We start from the raw sequence: 16,086 nt of genomic DNA on the forward strand, positions 1-16,086 counted from the left end.
TCATTGCATCATTTTGAAGAAAATTGTGAAACTAAACTATTCGCCAGACTGCCTGGAATTACTGTGTGTTTTTCAATGACACTCCAGGCTGACAGGTGGCGCTGGACGCAACACATATTAGCGCTTCAAGCGCAGAGGAAGACCGTCATTGAAAGGCGGGTAAAAAACTTCATAACAGAGTCGTTTAACATAATGGCATCTAAAAAGCCGTCGAATATACGTAAAGTTGAGAAAACAGCTTCAAGTGAGTCCAAAAAGTAAGATTTTAGTTTGAATTCATTAAGTTCACTGTTTATATATAACTTGTTGCATGTACAATGTGCACTAATAACATACATGCTTTTGCATTATTTGTTTTCTTTGAAGTGTCATGTATTACACTTACTCTACTGTGCCAGTGTTGATCTTGTAAAGTTAAATATTTCAGATAATATAAATGATATACAATATCTAAAATTGATTTATGTTTAAATATTTCCTATCTGTATTTCTAAAATGACAATGAATAAACCAACTTGACTTGATTGAAAAGGTAAACATGATGGAAATAAAACTAACTTACGCGGAAAAGGGCTTGATAAGATTATATTATTACTATTAAATAAGTTGATAAGGTCTAACAACTACTACAAGACATGGGATATCGGTTTCTGCTACATAAGCTGAAGTGTGGGTCAAAGTCCATTTAGACTGTGACACTAACATTAAGTCAATTTCATTAAAGGGTTAGTTCACCCAAAAATGAAAATAATGTCATTTATTACTCACCCTCATGTCGTTCCACACCTGTAAGACCTTCATTAATCTTCAGAACACAAATTAAGATATTTCTGTTGAAATCTGATGGCTCTGTGAGGCCTGCATAGCCAGCAATGACATTTCCTCTCTCAAGATCCATTAATGTACTAAAAACATATTTAAATCAGTTCATGTGAGTACAGTGGTTCAATATTAATATTATAAAGCAATGAGAATATTTTTGGTGCGCCAAAAAACAAAATAACGACTTATATAGCGATGGCCGATTTCAAAACACTGCTTCAGGAAGCTTCGGAGCATAATGAATCAGCGTGTCAAATCATGATTCGGATCACGTGTCAAACTGCTGAAATCATGTGACTTTGGCGCTCCGAACAGCTAATTCGACACGCTGATTCATTATGCTCCGAAGCTTCCTGAAGCAGTGTTTTGAAATCGGCCATCACTATATAAGTCGTTATTTTGTTTTGTTTTTTGGCGCACCAAAAATATTCTTGTGGCTTTATAATATTAATATTGAACCACTGTACTCACATGAACTGATTTAAATATGTTTTTAGTACCTTTATGGATCTTGAGAGAGGAAATGTCATTGCTGGCTATGCAGGCCTCACGGAGCCATCGGATTTCAATAAAAATGTCTTAATTTGTGTTCTGAAGATGAACGAAGGTCTTACGGGTGTGGAACGGCATGAGGGTGAGTAATAAATGACATTATTTTCATTTTTGGGTGAACTAACCCTTTAATGCAGATATTCAGACAGCCTCTGTTTTTCAGTTTATCCACTGAGAATGAAGTCAGCAGTGGAAATAACAGTGGTGCAAGGAGGAAAACCAAAAGTAAGTGCATGACTTACAACTTCTCATAATTCATTGCTGTTATAGTACTGACCGTTTCATCTGATCTTGATTTTTAGCGTCGGGCACAATTGTGAAGTCTAGGTACATGCAAACTGAAACAAAGGCTCCTGCAAAGGTAACTAACTGCAAAATGATAGGAATAAACTGCGTTATGTTTCCATTCTAATGTTATCTCTCGACATCTGTGTTGCTGTGTCTGTTTTCTCTGTCATTTCATGGCAAAATCAGGACTGATTCTTTCATATGGTGTGTTCTGTAGAGCAGTGTTCAGCAGCAATTGACACTGCCACCCAGACCCACCCGGCCATCCTCTCCCAGAGTAGGCGGCACACGAAAGCCGAGGGATGGCGTCCCGTCGAGACGTACAATGAGCTCTCTGGCAGGCAATGACTCTACCTGTGAGTGTTGGGCTAATCTGTAGATATGTCACCATCTACATCTATATAGCGTCTCTGTGTCACAGTACAAGTTTTATTTTATTAGATAAATTACTTGATGACTGACAAATGTGATGTTTTCCCACAGTGGTCTCCAGCGTTCTGGAATCCTCACATTTAGCAGGAAATGTCTTTCAGTCGACTGTGTTGGATGGCCACTGCATACGTCCAGATTTTGATGTGTCCGTCATTAAAGGTGTGGTACTCATGGAGTAATATGATTTTTGTAACCAGAACGGCTTGTGTAACAAGTTGAAATTTTCCAGATAAAGTTGCGCCGCCAAGCGCAGTGGACCCCGAGAATGAAGAAAGGGACATGGCGATGGAGACGTTTATACTGTCCTTCCTCACTGCTAAGGTCTGATGTCAAGTTGATCAATATAGTTATTGAAAATGTCCCTCAACTTTTCTTGTGAATTTTTTTTTTTTTGTTTGTTTGTTTGTTTGTTTTTTCTAATAGCAACACTTTCACTACCACATTACTCATTCAGATATGCTCTAGTCCAACACATAGGCATACTGTGTATATATATTATCATACACATATCTATGTCCTTGCATAACAAACATTTTATATTCCTTGAATTTGATTTAACTTTTTTAACTTTAGTTAGTGTGTAATGTTGCTGTTTGAGGATAAACAACATTTGCAAAGTTACGACGCTCAAAGATCAATGCAAAGGGAGATATTTCTTTTACAGAAATCGCTTTTTAAGGACTACAACAAACGGCTGGTAGGGACTACAATGAGCTTCTTCCCGGGGTTAGTGACATCACTAACCCTTAAATTTACATAAACCTGCCCCTGAGAACACGCAACAAAGGGGGTGAAGCCATGTTGGGCTGCTTTAGAGAAGAGGAAGAGTTGTTGTAGTAGAGTGTTGTTGTCATGCCGTCATTTTATGCCGGACTGCTTCACAAACAAGGGTCAATTCAACACTGGATTTGCACAAAAGATTAACATGACGGCACATGCTAGTGGATGAGTTGAATCAACTCCACAGCAACTACATAAATTTATCCACTAACCATTCAGAAACGTCCAGTTTCATTCTAAAAGTTGTAACTTCTTCCTGAGTCTCTCCATCAGTGTCGACTCCGGTTTGAACAATGTAAGGCTGAACACCGTTACTGACAATCCTCATTTTGGCTGCGTGAGATTCTCCAGCTTTGTGGTTGTCGAGTAACTGAAGCACGAGCTGTTAAAGCTCCGCCCTCTTCTGGAAAGGGGGCTGGGAGCAGCAGCTCATTTGCATTTAAAGGGACACACAGAAAAACGGTGTGTTTTTGCTCACACCCAAATAGGGGCAAATTTGACAAGCTATAATAAATGATCTGTGGGGTATTTTGAGCTCAAACTTCACAGACACATTCTGGGGACACCAGAGACTTATATTACTTCTTGTAAAAGAGGCATTATTGGTCCCCTTTAAAGTGCCCTATTATGAGCCTAATTTTGTTTTGGAGGTTTCCAACTATAGGTTTACATGCATCCAAGGTCAAAAAAAAAACTGTAATTTTCTTATTATATACATTGCAGCATCTCCATGTTTTATGTTTGTCTGTCTAGATTCAGCATAATACCCGAAAAATGAGAGAGGAGTTTGAGAGGAACATTATGGCCGTCATGGAGAAAGAGCAGCAGTTGCGCGCACAAGTTAACCGAAAGAAGCAACAGTATCTGCTGCTGGAAAAGCAGAAACAACTCAACAGTTTACTGGACTTACAGGTCATCTTCACACATTTAACTCTGTTGTTTAAATCTTCATGTTAACACATCTCACATTTGAGTCCCTCCTTTTTTATGCAGATTGAGGCTTTAACTCCTGTTGCTGGTGCAGCAAAGACATTTGCAGAGGAGTACAAGTCATTTGCCACAGCCGTTGATGCCACGAGACACCAGCTTCCTGTGAAGAACGTGCACATTGGAGAGGACCCAGACCAGTTTTTAGGTGAGATTTGCTTTTATTTTTGGCATTGTATGTATTTTTGACATTTGTAGTTTATATTGTGTGGCATTTGGGTATGCCGTTGTTAAATGTGTTATATTGCTGGACGTAAAGTCACTAAGTTTAAGACATTGTGTGTTATTGAGGGATTGAAATAACAGGTCAGTGTGTATGCATGCATCTCAAGTCCAAGACAAATTTCCTCTTGGGGACAATAAAGTGTACTGAACTGATCTGAACTGTAAAAAAAACCAAACCAAAACAAAAAACTTTATTATAATGTAGATGCGTTCAAAATCTTCAAAGTGTAAGTATCTTAATATCTAACACTGATATTGCGATTTGTGTGTGTGTGTGTGTATATATATATATATATATATATATATATATATATATATATATATATATATATATATATACACACACAAGCATAACATTATAACCAATGACAGGTGGTAAATAAGTGGGTAAATATATTAGGCAGCAAGTGCACATTTTGTCCTCAAAGTTGATGCATTAGAAGCAGGAGAAATGGGCAAGTGTAAGGATTTGAGTGAGTTTGACAAGGGCCAAATTGTGATGGCTAGACAACTGGGTCAGAGCATCTCCAAAACTGCAGCTCTTGTGGGGTGTTCCCGGTCTGCAGTGGTCAGTATCTATCAAAAGTGCTTCAAGGAAGGAACAGTGGTGAACCGGCGACAGGGTCATGGGCGGCCAAGATCATTGATGCACGCAGGGAGTGAAGGCTGGCCCGTGTGGTCCAATCCAACAGACGAGCTACTGTAGCTCAAATTGCTCAAGAAGTTAATGCTGGTTCTGATAGAAAGGTGTCAGAATACACAGTGCATCACAGTTTGTTGCGTATGGAGCTGCAGACCAGTCAGGGTGCCCATGCTGACCCCTGTCCACCGCCTAAAGAGCCAACAGTGGACACGTGAGCATCAGAACTGGACCACAGAGCAATGGAAGAAGGTGGCCTGGTCTGATGAATCACGTTTTCTTCTACATCACATGGATGGCCGGGTGCGTGTGCGTCGCTTACCTGGGGAACACATGGCACCAGGATGCACTATGGGAAGAAGGCAAGCCGGCGGAGGCAGTGTGATGCGTTGGGCAATGTTCTGCTGGGAAACCTTGGGTCCTGCCATCCATGTGGATGTTACTTTGACATGTACCACCTACCTAAGCATTGTTACAGACCATGTACATGCTTTCATGGAAACAGTATTCCCTGGTGGCTGTGGCCTCTTTCAGCAGGATAATGCTCCTGACACAAAGCAAAAATGGTTCAGGAATGGTTTGAGGAGCACAACAACGAGTTTGAGGTGTTGACTTGGCCTCCAAATTCCCCAGATCTCAATCCAATCGAACATCTGTGGGATGTGCTGAACAAACAAGTCAGATCCATGGAGGATCCACCTCACAACTTACAGGACTTAAAGGATCTTCTGCTAACATCTTGGTGCAGATACCACAGCACACCTTCAGGGGTCTAGAGGAGTCCATGCCTTGACGGATCAGGGCTGTTTTGGCAGCAAACACAATATTAGGAAGGTGGTCAAAATGTTATGCCTTATCGGTATGCATACATACACTGGCAGTCCAAATTTTGGAATAATTAAGATTTTTGAAAGAAGTTTTCTTTTGCTCACCAAGGCTGCACTTATTTGATCAGAAATACAGTAAAAACAATATATTGTAAAATATTACAATTTAAATATAAGCAATTGGCAAAGCAGTTGTTTTTGAATAATTCCAACCAGATTTATTGAAAATTATTTCTTACACAGACGAAGCAGTCAAATGTCTAAAACAGAGCGAGTGTCTCTTGCAACACTATACAAAGGACATTCCCACTGACTGTGAGGCTGTGACAGAGTCTCTTAGAGAGATGAAAAATACAGGAAATGAAATCAGCCAGCAGTTGACAAGGTAAGATCAATTCAGTCTCCATATATGAAAGACTTTGCTTTGCACATTGTGAAGGCGATAGTACCGAAACATGTACCTCGTATTTCAAATAGAGCTTGATATTTCATCTGTGCTAGTTAAACTGATTTTGAATGTCCATTTGTCCTGTTTCATATTTTCTTGTAGGACTTGTTCGGATCTTCTGGAGGTGTCTTCATTAGTAAGCCGGGAGAATGTTTTGGTCCAGCAATCACTGGAGGAAGGCCAGATGGGACAGAGCACAGCCCAGACACTCTTCTGCCCCTCCATGCCGTGACATGCTTTATGATAATGTCATCTGTTTACAGTAAAATAATTAAAGAATGTCAGTGAATTGTAGGTATTTATTTCATATGTTATTGCAGAATGATTAAAGAATTTGTCACGTATTCGTTCTCACTTGTAGGACCGGTGATGCAGTGTAAAAACAACACTGATTCATATTTGTATTATTACAAAATAAAACACTTTTTTGAGAAATAGATAAGATTCTGTTGAATGTTTATCAAGAAATACATTGCTATTTTATTACTAATTTTAAAGTCCTTTATACCTAACATTAATTACTGGAAACTGAATTGATTTGTGAAAAGGGATTATGCAGTAAATTACTCTGGTTGCTTTTAATAATTTGGTTGATCAGATATTTGATCCTTTTTTCCTAAAAAAATAAAAAATAGGGTACGTACACTTACATATTATTTCAAAAAATATTGTAAACACTTTAAAAACACTTTAAAAACTGTAAAAACATTGTAAACAGTCGTTATATTGCATTTTAATTTCTTGTACATAAGCAATCTTCTCTTGTGTTTTTAATGTGATTCCAAAATGCAGTTTTTCCCAATTTTTTATGCAATTATACAAAAATGAGTACAAACAGGTATATATCTCACAACAAATATGAAAACAGAAAAAAAGGTATGCAAAAAGAAAAAAACAACAACCTGCATATACATAAGTAAAGGAAAAATATATATGCCAGGGTAAAAGTTTTAAACATTTAACCAAATTAAAGTGACAGTGCTTCATAAGTCTTTTCACCTTTTTTGTTTTTAATATCCTGTAAAGTAGTACAATACTGTTTAATTTCTTTTATAAAATGTTCACAATTTGGCTTAGCTTTCGTCCATTTCATTACATGCATATGGCATATATGACAATTTCACGCATAAATACCCATTACGTAGCATTTATCGGATATGACGTCCAGTTTCGTAAAAACAGGCGACCAATCGGAGCTGTCTCTACGGCAAGTGACGTCCGAGCATTTGAGATCAACAAACACGACCAATGAACAAAACAGCCATGAGTAGCGCGTGAGTCTCCCGAAAGCTTGTTTTTATTTTGATTAATTCACGACGATGTGATATGAACATATTATATTTAAATACCACTTTAAACGTTTAAGTGAAACCCGTTTAATTCACAGAGTATCCGCAGACAGTCTTCGTTTTGACAGGGCGAATGTCAGCAGCACAAAGCACATATAACTGCTTGAACATGACTGAGTGTTTTAATTGCATAAAATGTGTTTTGTTGTTTTGATTTGAAAATGACCAGTTTTTAATCATGAACTAGATAAATTATTGGTAATAAAGAGAAAAGAATTGCTCAGAAAGGTTGCAGTGAGCATTTTACAAACCTGTGCAATGTTGGAGAGTATTTCAACACTTATTTGCAATAATTCATATTGTCATATATGTACACTACCGGTCAAAAGTTTGGAAGGATTATTTTAATGTTTTTGAAAGAAGCTATGCTCACCAAGGCTGCATTTATTTATTTAAAAAATACAGTAAAAACATATATTGTGAAATATTATTACAATTTAAAACAACTGTTTTCTATGTTAATATATTTTCAAATGTAATTTTTTCCTTTGATATCAAATCTGAATTTTCAGCATCACTACTCTTCAGTGTCACATGATCCTTCAGAAATCAGTCTGATATGCTGATTTGATGCTCAGTTTTTATCAATTGTTAATAGTGCAAAATCATTAACAATGGTTCTTATAATAATTGATGATAAAAAATAGTTTTTGCTGGTTAATTATTTGTGTAAGTAACATATTTTCAGGATTCTTTGATGAATAGAATGTTCGGAACACCATTTATTGGAAATAGAAATATTTTGTAACATTATAAATGTCTTTACTGTCACTTTTGTTCAATTTGATGCATCCTTGCTAAATAAAAGTATTAATTTTCACACACACACACACACACACACACACATATATTAAGCAGCACTTAACTGTTGATAATCAAAAATGTTTCTTGAGCATCAAATCATCATATTAGAATGATTTCTGAAGGATCATGTGACACTGAAGTTATGATAGTAATGATGCTGAAAATTCAGCTTTGACATCACACAAAAAACATATTAAAATAGTAAACAGTTCATTTAAATTGATATATTATTTCACAATTTCACATATATACATATGTATATATATATATGTTCAGGTGGCATCAGTCCAGGAGGGGTCGAGGACACAGGCATAAGGAGCAGGGTCGACCGAACAGGGAGCGGGCGGTGGAGCAGACAGCTGAAGACTCGGTGCCCCGCGGCACCTGTATGACTATGTGCCCTGACTATGAGTTACGCCAGCGGGAGGCCCAGAATCGACTGCACAGGTTTGAGATGTTGGCCGGCACAGAGCGGGATCGCTTGCCGCGTGCTGATGTGTCACGTGCCGTCAAAGAGTACTCGCGACCTGCCGCGGGGAAAGACTCCACGAGAGCCAGTGACCTTCGACCTCCATCTGTGCTTTTAAAGACTGTGTGTTACCTAGTTGATGACATTGCAGCTTCCTCTACATTTCAGCCATGGACAGAGGTATGGAAATGTCATCTTTTTGTCATCTTTATCTGTAATATGATGGCCATTTCAAGCCTGTCTTGTTTACGTTCTGATCCACAGGTGTACAGTTTTGTGTTTGACCGTCTGCGTAGCGTTCGGCAGGACATGATTATCCAGCGCGTGTCGGGGCCGGACTGTGTGGCTGTGCTGGAGAAAAGCGTGCGTTTCCTTCTCTACGCCTCCTACAGACTCTGCGGGCAGCCACTTCAATATTATGACCCGCGTATCAATGACACGCACCTGCAGGAAAGCTTGAGCTGGTTGCTGGAGAGCTACAGAGATGGGAAACACCCGCATCAAGAGGAGTTCCAGGCCTTGAGTTTGCTCTATAATTTGGGTGAGTGAGTGGAAGCTGCTAGAGCTCTCAGAGCTGGTTAATATCAGTATATTGATTCACTGTAGTGCATGTACTGTAGTGAATGTTTACAGTTTTTACTGCTGCTGTGTCCAAAATCGAATACTTCCCTACTATATAGTATGCGAAAAGCTCTCCGAAAAAATGTTATGTTCATAGTATTCATAAAACTGTATGCTATCAAGAAGACCTACTACTTCCGGTGACATTCTAAAGTACGCATTCGATGGACACTTTACTGTCCCATGAAGCCACGGGAGAGGATTTATGAATGGCTGTGAAGAGCAACACAACTGACGCTGATAGGTCACGTGACAGTAACAATATAGCGGATGTAGTATGTTCAAATTACATTCATACTATATAGAACATGCTTTTTTAATGGTCACACTAGCTGCGTTTAAATCGGACCAGTAGCCCAGTCAGAATAAAAAAGTCATATGTAACTACGTCAATCGGAATAAATTAGCCAAATCCGATTTAAATTTCATTCGGATTAGTGTGTAATGTTGCTGTTTGAGAATAAAAAACATCTGAAAAGTTACAAGGCTCAGAGTTCAATGCAAAATGTTGAGAATAAACTCATTAAATTATGAGAAAAAAGTTGTTAAATTACGAGAACAAATCGAATTTGTTCTCATAATTTAACGACTTTTTTCTCGTAATTTAATGACTTTATTCTCAACATTTTATCTCGACTTTTTTTCTCTAAATTTAATGACTTTTTTCTCATTTAACGAATTTGTTCTCGTAATTTAACGACTTTTTTCTCGAAATTTAACGTCATTTTTCTCATAATTTTACGAATTTGTTCTCGTAATTTAACGACTTTTTTCTCGTAATTTAATGACTTTATTCTCAACATTTTATTTCGACTTTTTTCTCGAAATTTAACAAGTTTTTTCCCGAAATTTAACAACTTTAATCTCGAGATGGTTTTATTTTTTTCATTATTGCTTGGCCCTAATCCTCTTCCGTATAAACGTGTTGAGCTATATAACAATAATTCGTTTTCTGTCTATAAATATATCACAACAGTTGTTTCCTTGTTTATTAAAACATGTAATATATTAAAGCGTCTTTGGTGTTTCCATGGTTTCTACAAAATAAAACCGTAAACCGAGGGTAACGCGGGTATGACGCCATTGACTCCTCACACGTCCCGGAGCCTTGGTTAAAATTGCAATTTTCGACGATTTACAAATAGTTGCAAACATTTGGGATGTTGTAAGTACTCAAGTGAACAAATTATGTAACACTGGCCTAGTGGTTTTTGGATATTTTACTGCAAAATATTACATATTGCACCTTTAAGTCTGCTTTTTAGAACAAAGAAAAGAAGCAGTAGTAGGAGTATGGCTAGTATGCGCAAACATGGAAAACTCTGTATGTTCATGCAGTGGGCATGTCAAAAGATCAAATCTGATTTAAATTTTGTGACTCATCATTTCAATCACTTTATTTCAATCATGTGAACACTATTCAACAATCAGATTTCTTTCCGATTAAAAAAAGACACAGTGTCTACACCGAACGCGAGTGGTACGACGCGACAAAAAACAATAGAACCCATTATAAAACACTGGATTCAACATGGCGAAATCCCTCACAGTAAACTGAAGCCCTGTTCTAGCCATCTCCAGTAGACGGACTCAAGCTCTTGTCAAGCTTTTTGCTCCATTTTAAATCATTTTTTATATAGTGTTCAACAGTATGAATAAAATGTTTTATCTTGTATATTATATGAGAATGGCAAAGGATGTGTCAGGTAAACTGTGTCCCTTAAATCTAGAAAATGTAATAGTTTTTAGTCATAGGACCATATATTTAGATTTTTAGGGGCCATCATATACAGCAGCCTGTGAGATGCACATGAAAATAATTGAGAATTTAATGCTAAAAACTTGTTTTTTGCTTGTCAAAGAAAATTTTTATTCCTGACATAAAATTAATTTGACCTGTCCATGCAAGTTTATGCGGGTTTGGTGAACTGCTAATGTACAAAATCATGTTAATTATTTAGTCAAGGATTGGATACAAATTATTATAGGAAACATTTTCCCCAAAATGGTAGTTGTGGGGTAAGTTGTGTCAGATGCATCGGGGTAAGCTGTGCCAGTGTCTCAACTCATGGTCATAGTGAGATTTGCCTTCATATGCTGGAAATACTTTTACAGGTACTGTTGGAAAATGTTGAAAATAGGTTCACTACATTCAAATATCCTGAATATTTCATCTTTTTTCTGAATAATGAATAAATGCGTGCAGCAAAATAATAGTTTGGAATGAGATTGGGCGTGTTGTTATTGTTATTGAACTAAAACTATTAAAGAACATTTTGTTAATTGAAATAAAGCTTAAATAAAATAAAATGTAAATATTAGATGAAAAACTTAAAAATAAATAAATTTAAGGTGTCGTACTAATATATTGCTAAATGAAATACAACTAAAACTCAAATAAAATATATTCATAAATTAAAAACTATTTAAATAATAACTAAAAATATATAAACTAATAAAAATTACAAAAGCAAATCAATTACTAAATAATTAAATTAAAATTTAAAATATAAAAATATAAACCAATTCAAATTATTAATAACAATTATAGTAAATAATACTAAAATAACACTGGCACTAGTATTCTTTTCTCATTTATGTTAGTATTTCCACACACATTCCACTAATACCACATATACTTTGTTGCTCTCAAGTGTAATTATTGTAAAACGGAGGAGTAATAGAGAACAGATTATCTTTCATATCTTTTTTTATGCTTTCAGGTTCAACTCATGCCATTCAACATGTTCTTGAGCTTCCTGAGAGAATACGCAGCTCTCCGGCTGTTCAACTCGCTCTGGCCGTGAGTAGGGCACATACAGAGCGCAACCCAGTTCGGCTGCTCCGTCTAACCCAGAGACTGGACTTCATCCAGGTCTGTGCCGTCCACCGACACCTGCTGCCCTGCAGGAGAGACCTGCTCCTGCTCTACAGCCACGGACACAACAGCCGCAACTGCCGCTACCCTCTCCAGAGACTGGCACGCCTCCTCTTTCTGAAGGACCCGCTGGCGGCTGAGCTGTGCCAGGAGTATGGTGTAAACGTCAGCGGAGAGTGGGTGAACTTCTCTAAGAGCTCCTTCACTGAAGCTCCGTCTGGAGATCTGCAGTGCAGACGTACGCATGAGCCGGTGGAGGACGAGCAGTGGAACTCTTCTGCTGGCAGTGAGATTCATGGCTGTGCCTGAAACCACTGCTTTAAAGTGTTGTTCGTTTGCACTGATTGTTTCACTATTGTTTCATCATGTCCTGTTTGTGATCTTTTAATAATGCTCATTTCAGAGCCATTTCCCACTTCTGAACTGGTTTCAATAAAGTTTTTGTATTTTATATATATAAATTAGTGGTTGACCAATATGTGTTTTTCAGTGGCCAATGCCATTATTGAGAACAGAAGGTTGGCCGATGCCTAATAATTAGCCATATATTAGTGATATAGGCTAACACTGTTTCTTAACCAGAAGTGACACAATGAAGCAATAAAAGAATCCCTTAAATGTAAATCTTTGTTAACAAATGCGACAAGCAAAATGAATTTTTTGAGTTGCTTGGTTCTGTTTTAAGTCGTTTTGCAGAGTTGTCCCGCCCACCATGAAATCCCTTTGGTTCAAACTCTGCACCACATATTAAACATATCAAATGTTCTGATATCAAATATGTTCTGGTTATGATTGTGCTGTACAGCTATTTTGTTTTCAATGTGAACACATTGCTTGTTGCTGGAAATGTCTCTTGGTTATGATGAGGTGTAAGGCTTAACACTTGTTAAAAAAATTAAACTTTTTTTAAACAGTATATACTAGAAATTCCTTAAAGGGGCTCTATGTAAGATTTTTACTTTAATGAAGCATAAAAATACCCCGATATGTAGGAAACATGCTAAGTTCACCTACTTGTTCCTCAGAAAAATAATGCTACAGCCAGATATTCTACTTTGAAAATGTGAGTTCCGTGTCAGAATGTCTGACTTTGTTTTGGTCATGCTGCCAGTTTATCCAATAGTATTTCGACATCACAGGTTGCCAGTTGGCGGAAAACACCGCATATTGTAGCCATGGAAACCAACAAACAAACTGATTCTACTTGACCTAAAAAGCCTCTGAATCTATCTAAATATCTCTATGAACGACAGCATATTAAAACAGATAAATCAACTCATCAGCTTACAGTGTGTAAGTCTCCTCAGCTTTCATTGTGAATTGCGCTCCCTATTGTTGCTGGCAACCCGAGTCTTTTAACGAGGGGGCGGGCCAAACAATATTTTGAATTTGGACTGCAGTACCTATTTTGAACACTGTGTGTCATTCCTACATAGAGCCCCTTTGACTTTTTTTTTTTTTTTTTTGAAAAGCCGTTATTTTGCTAGATACCGTTAATTGGCAAATATTGTCCAATTATCTATTGCTTCATGATATTCGATGTATTAAATGAATAACAGAAAATAACAACTTTAATAATAATTCATAACAAACCCCTGTAAGCAAAAAAGTGCCACTTTGATCTAAAATTTAAATATTGCGAAGAAATAAAAATTAACAATGTTAAAATCAATTCATAACAGATCACCTGTAAGAAAAAAGAAAGTGCCATTCAGTTATTTATATATATATATATATATGCAGTGAAACCAAAATGTATTCAGACACCTTGAACATTTCATTCATTAATACAGTTTATTCACTATAATTTAAAAAATGGTAATAAAATATGACAAGATCTCAGAGTTAAACTGTGTCAGAAAAAAAAATAATTATGTCAGATAACACTTAAGCAAAACATGGTCAGGTCAAAGTGTCTGAATCATTTTTGGTCCCAAATGTTTATCAATTTTACTGGTAGTCCAATTAAATAAGTTAAAGTAGAATTTTTGGGTATAATATGTCACAGTTGACTTTATTTTGCTATCCTCACTTACAAATGAACTATAGTGTCCTGCACCCACTAGTAAAAATATACCAAAAATTTCAAAAGTGTCTGAATAATTTTGGTTTGACTATAGTGCTGCTTGAATGTTTGTAAACCCTTTGGAATTTTCTATATTTCTGCAAAAATATGACCCAAAACACCATCAGATGTTCACAATAGTCCTAAAAGTAGACAAAGAGAACTCAATCAAACAAATGAGACAAAAATATATACTTTGTCAATTATTTATTGAGAAAAATCAAGTCCTTCCACAACATTTCAGTTAGATTAAGGTCTGGACTTTGATTTGGCCATTCAAAAACATGAACTTTGTTCTTCTTTAACCATTCTTTGGAAGAACGACTTGTGTTCTTGGGCTTGTTGTCTTCCTTTCCTTTAGAATTTGCTGGTATAATTCATTTTTCCATCAATGACAGCAATTCGTCCTGGCCCAGATGCAGCAAAACAGGCCCAAACCATAATGCTACCACCACCTTGTTTCACAGAGGGGATAAGGTTCTTATACTGGAATGCAGGGTTTTTCTTTCTCCAAACATAATGCCTCTCATTTAAACCAAACAGTTCTATTATGGTCTCATCTGTCCACAAAACATTTTTTCCAATAGCCATCTGGCTTGTCCACATGATCTTCATCAAACTGCACACGGGCAGCAATGTTCTTTTTGGAAAGCATTGGCTTTCTCCTTGCAACTCTGCCATGCACACCATGGTTGTTCAGTGTTCTCCTGATGGTGGACTCATGAACATCAGCCAACATGAGAGAAGCCTTCAGTTGCTGAGAAGTTACCCTGAAGATTCTTTAGAAGATCCTTTGTGACCTCGCAAACTATTACATATCTTGCTTTTGGAGTGATCTTTGTTGGTCAACCACTTCTGGGGAGGTTAGCAATTGTCTTGAATTTCCTCCATTTGTACACAGTCTGTCTGACTAGATTTGTGGAGTCCAAATTCTTTAGAGATGCTTTTATAACCATTTCCAGTCTGATGAGCAACAACAACTCTTTTTCTGAAGTCCTCAGAAATCTCATTTGAAATCTCCAACACTCCAAACACATGTTGTGAAGTTCAGACTTTGCTAGATCCCTGTTCTTTAAAGGTGCCCTAGAATTGAAAATTGAATTTACCTTGGCATAGTTGAATAACAAGAGTTCAGTACATGGAAATGACATACAGTGAGTCTCAAACACCATTGTTTCCTCCTTGTGTAAATCTCATTTGTTTAAAAGACCTCCGAAGAACAGGCGAATCTCAACATAACACCGACTGTTACGCAACAGTCGGGATCATTAATATGCACGCCCCCAATATTTGCATATGCCAGCCCATGTTCAAGGCATTAGACAAGCCAGTATTAATGTCTGAAGCAGCACAGCTGAATCAACAGACTTTATGCAGGTAAGCAAGCAAGGACAACAGCAAAAAATGGCAGATGGAGCAATAATAACTGACATGATATCATGATATTTTTAGTGATATTTGTAAATTGTCTTTCTAAATTTCGTTAGCATGTTGCTAATGTACTGTTAAATGTGGTTAAAGTTACCATCGTTTCTTACTGTATTCATGGAGACAAGATCCGTCGTTATTTTCATTATTAAACACTTGCAATCTGTATAATTCATAAACACAACTTCATTATAAATCTCTCCAAAAGTGTGTAATGTTAGCTTTAGCCTGTTAGCTACAGCCTAGCTACTGTCAAACTCATTTAGAATCAAATGTAAACATCCAAATAAATACCATACTTACATAATCTGATATGCTGCATGCCGAACACTTTGTAAAGATCCATTTTGAGGGTTATATTAGCTGTGTGAACTTTGTTTATGCAATGTATTATAGGCCCTGTCCCAAATGGCACACTCCGGACTTGTGGACTTCCTCAGAGTCCACACTTTGGTGACGTCATGTAGTGCA

The 16,086-nt window shown here is 37.0% G+C and overlaps 2 protein-coding genes across 4 annotated transcripts; both read left to right on the forward strand.

Annotated features, from left to right (window-relative positions):
• Positions 1-103: 103 nt before the first annotated feature.
• On the forward strand, positions 104-6,293 carry haus8 (HAUS augmin like complex subunit 8). Of its 3 annotated transcripts, none has more exons than XM_048178006.1 (10): positions 104-257; positions 1,538-1,599; positions 1,677-1,735; positions 1,880-2,018; positions 2,146-2,253; positions 2,324-2,415; positions 3,628-3,786; positions 3,868-4,009; positions 5,797-5,938; positions 6,104-6,293. In XM_048178006.1, the coding sequence occupies exons 1-10, from the start codon at positions 193-195 to the stop codon at positions 6,231-6,233; spliced, it is 1,098 nt and encodes a 365-aa protein (XP_048033963.1). In that variant the 5' UTR covers positions 104-192; the 3' UTR covers positions 6,234-6,293. The 3 variants fall into 3 exon arrangements, with proteins under 3 accessions (XP_048033963.1, XP_048033964.1, XP_048033965.1); XM_048178007.1 differs by having other exon boundaries at positions 126-244; XM_048178008.1 differs by having other exon boundaries at positions 141-257; positions 1,512-1,599.
• Positions 6,294-7,143: 850 nt separating this feature from the next.
• On the forward strand, positions 7,144-13,038 carry sac3d1 (SAC3 domain containing 1). Its single transcript, XM_048178844.1, has 4 exons — positions 7,144-7,275; positions 8,431-8,803; positions 8,888-9,164; positions 11,968-13,038. Exons 1-4 carry the CDS (start codon positions 7,250-7,252, stop codon positions 12,429-12,431), a joined length of 1,140 nt encoding a protein of 379 aa, XP_048034801.1. The 5' UTR covers positions 7,144-7,249; the 3' UTR covers positions 12,432-13,038.
• The last annotated feature ends 3,048 nt before the right edge of the window (positions 13,039-16,086 follow it).

Source organism: Megalobrama amblycephala, linkage group LG24 (genome assembly GCF_018812025.1).
Source record: "Megalobrama amblycephala isolate DHTTF-2021 linkage group LG24, ASM1881202v1, whole genome shotgun sequence".
Lineage (NCBI taxonomy): Eukaryota > Metazoa > Chordata > Actinopteri > Cypriniformes > Xenocyprididae > Megalobrama > Megalobrama amblycephala.

Excerpts from the sequence above, each read along its gene's own strand:
- haus8 (XM_048178006.1), top strand. The coding sequence starts at position 193 with ATGGCATCTAAAAAGCCGTCGAATATACGTAAAGTTGAGAAAACAGCT. Across the intron at positions 258-1,537 it reads GCTTCAAGTGAGTCCAAAAA|TTTATCCACTGAGAATGAAG; the intron begins GTAAGATTTTAG and ends TCTGTTTTTCAG. Across the intron at positions 1,600-1,676 it reads TGCAAGGAGGAAAACCAAAA|CGTCGGGCACAATTGTGAAG; the intron begins GTAAGTGCATGA and ends CTTGATTTTTAG.
- sac3d1 (XM_048178844.1), top strand. The coding sequence starts at position 7,250 with ATGAACAAAACAGCCATGAGTAGCGC. Across the intron at positions 7,276-8,430 it reads AAAACAGCCATGAGTAGCGC|GTGGCATCAGTCCAGGAGGG; the intron begins GTGAGTCTCCCG and ends ATATATGTTCAG. Across the intron at positions 9,165-11,967 it reads GAGTTTGCTCTATAATTTGG|GTTCAACTCATGCCATTCAA; the intron begins GTGAGTGAGTGG and ends TTATGCTTTCAG.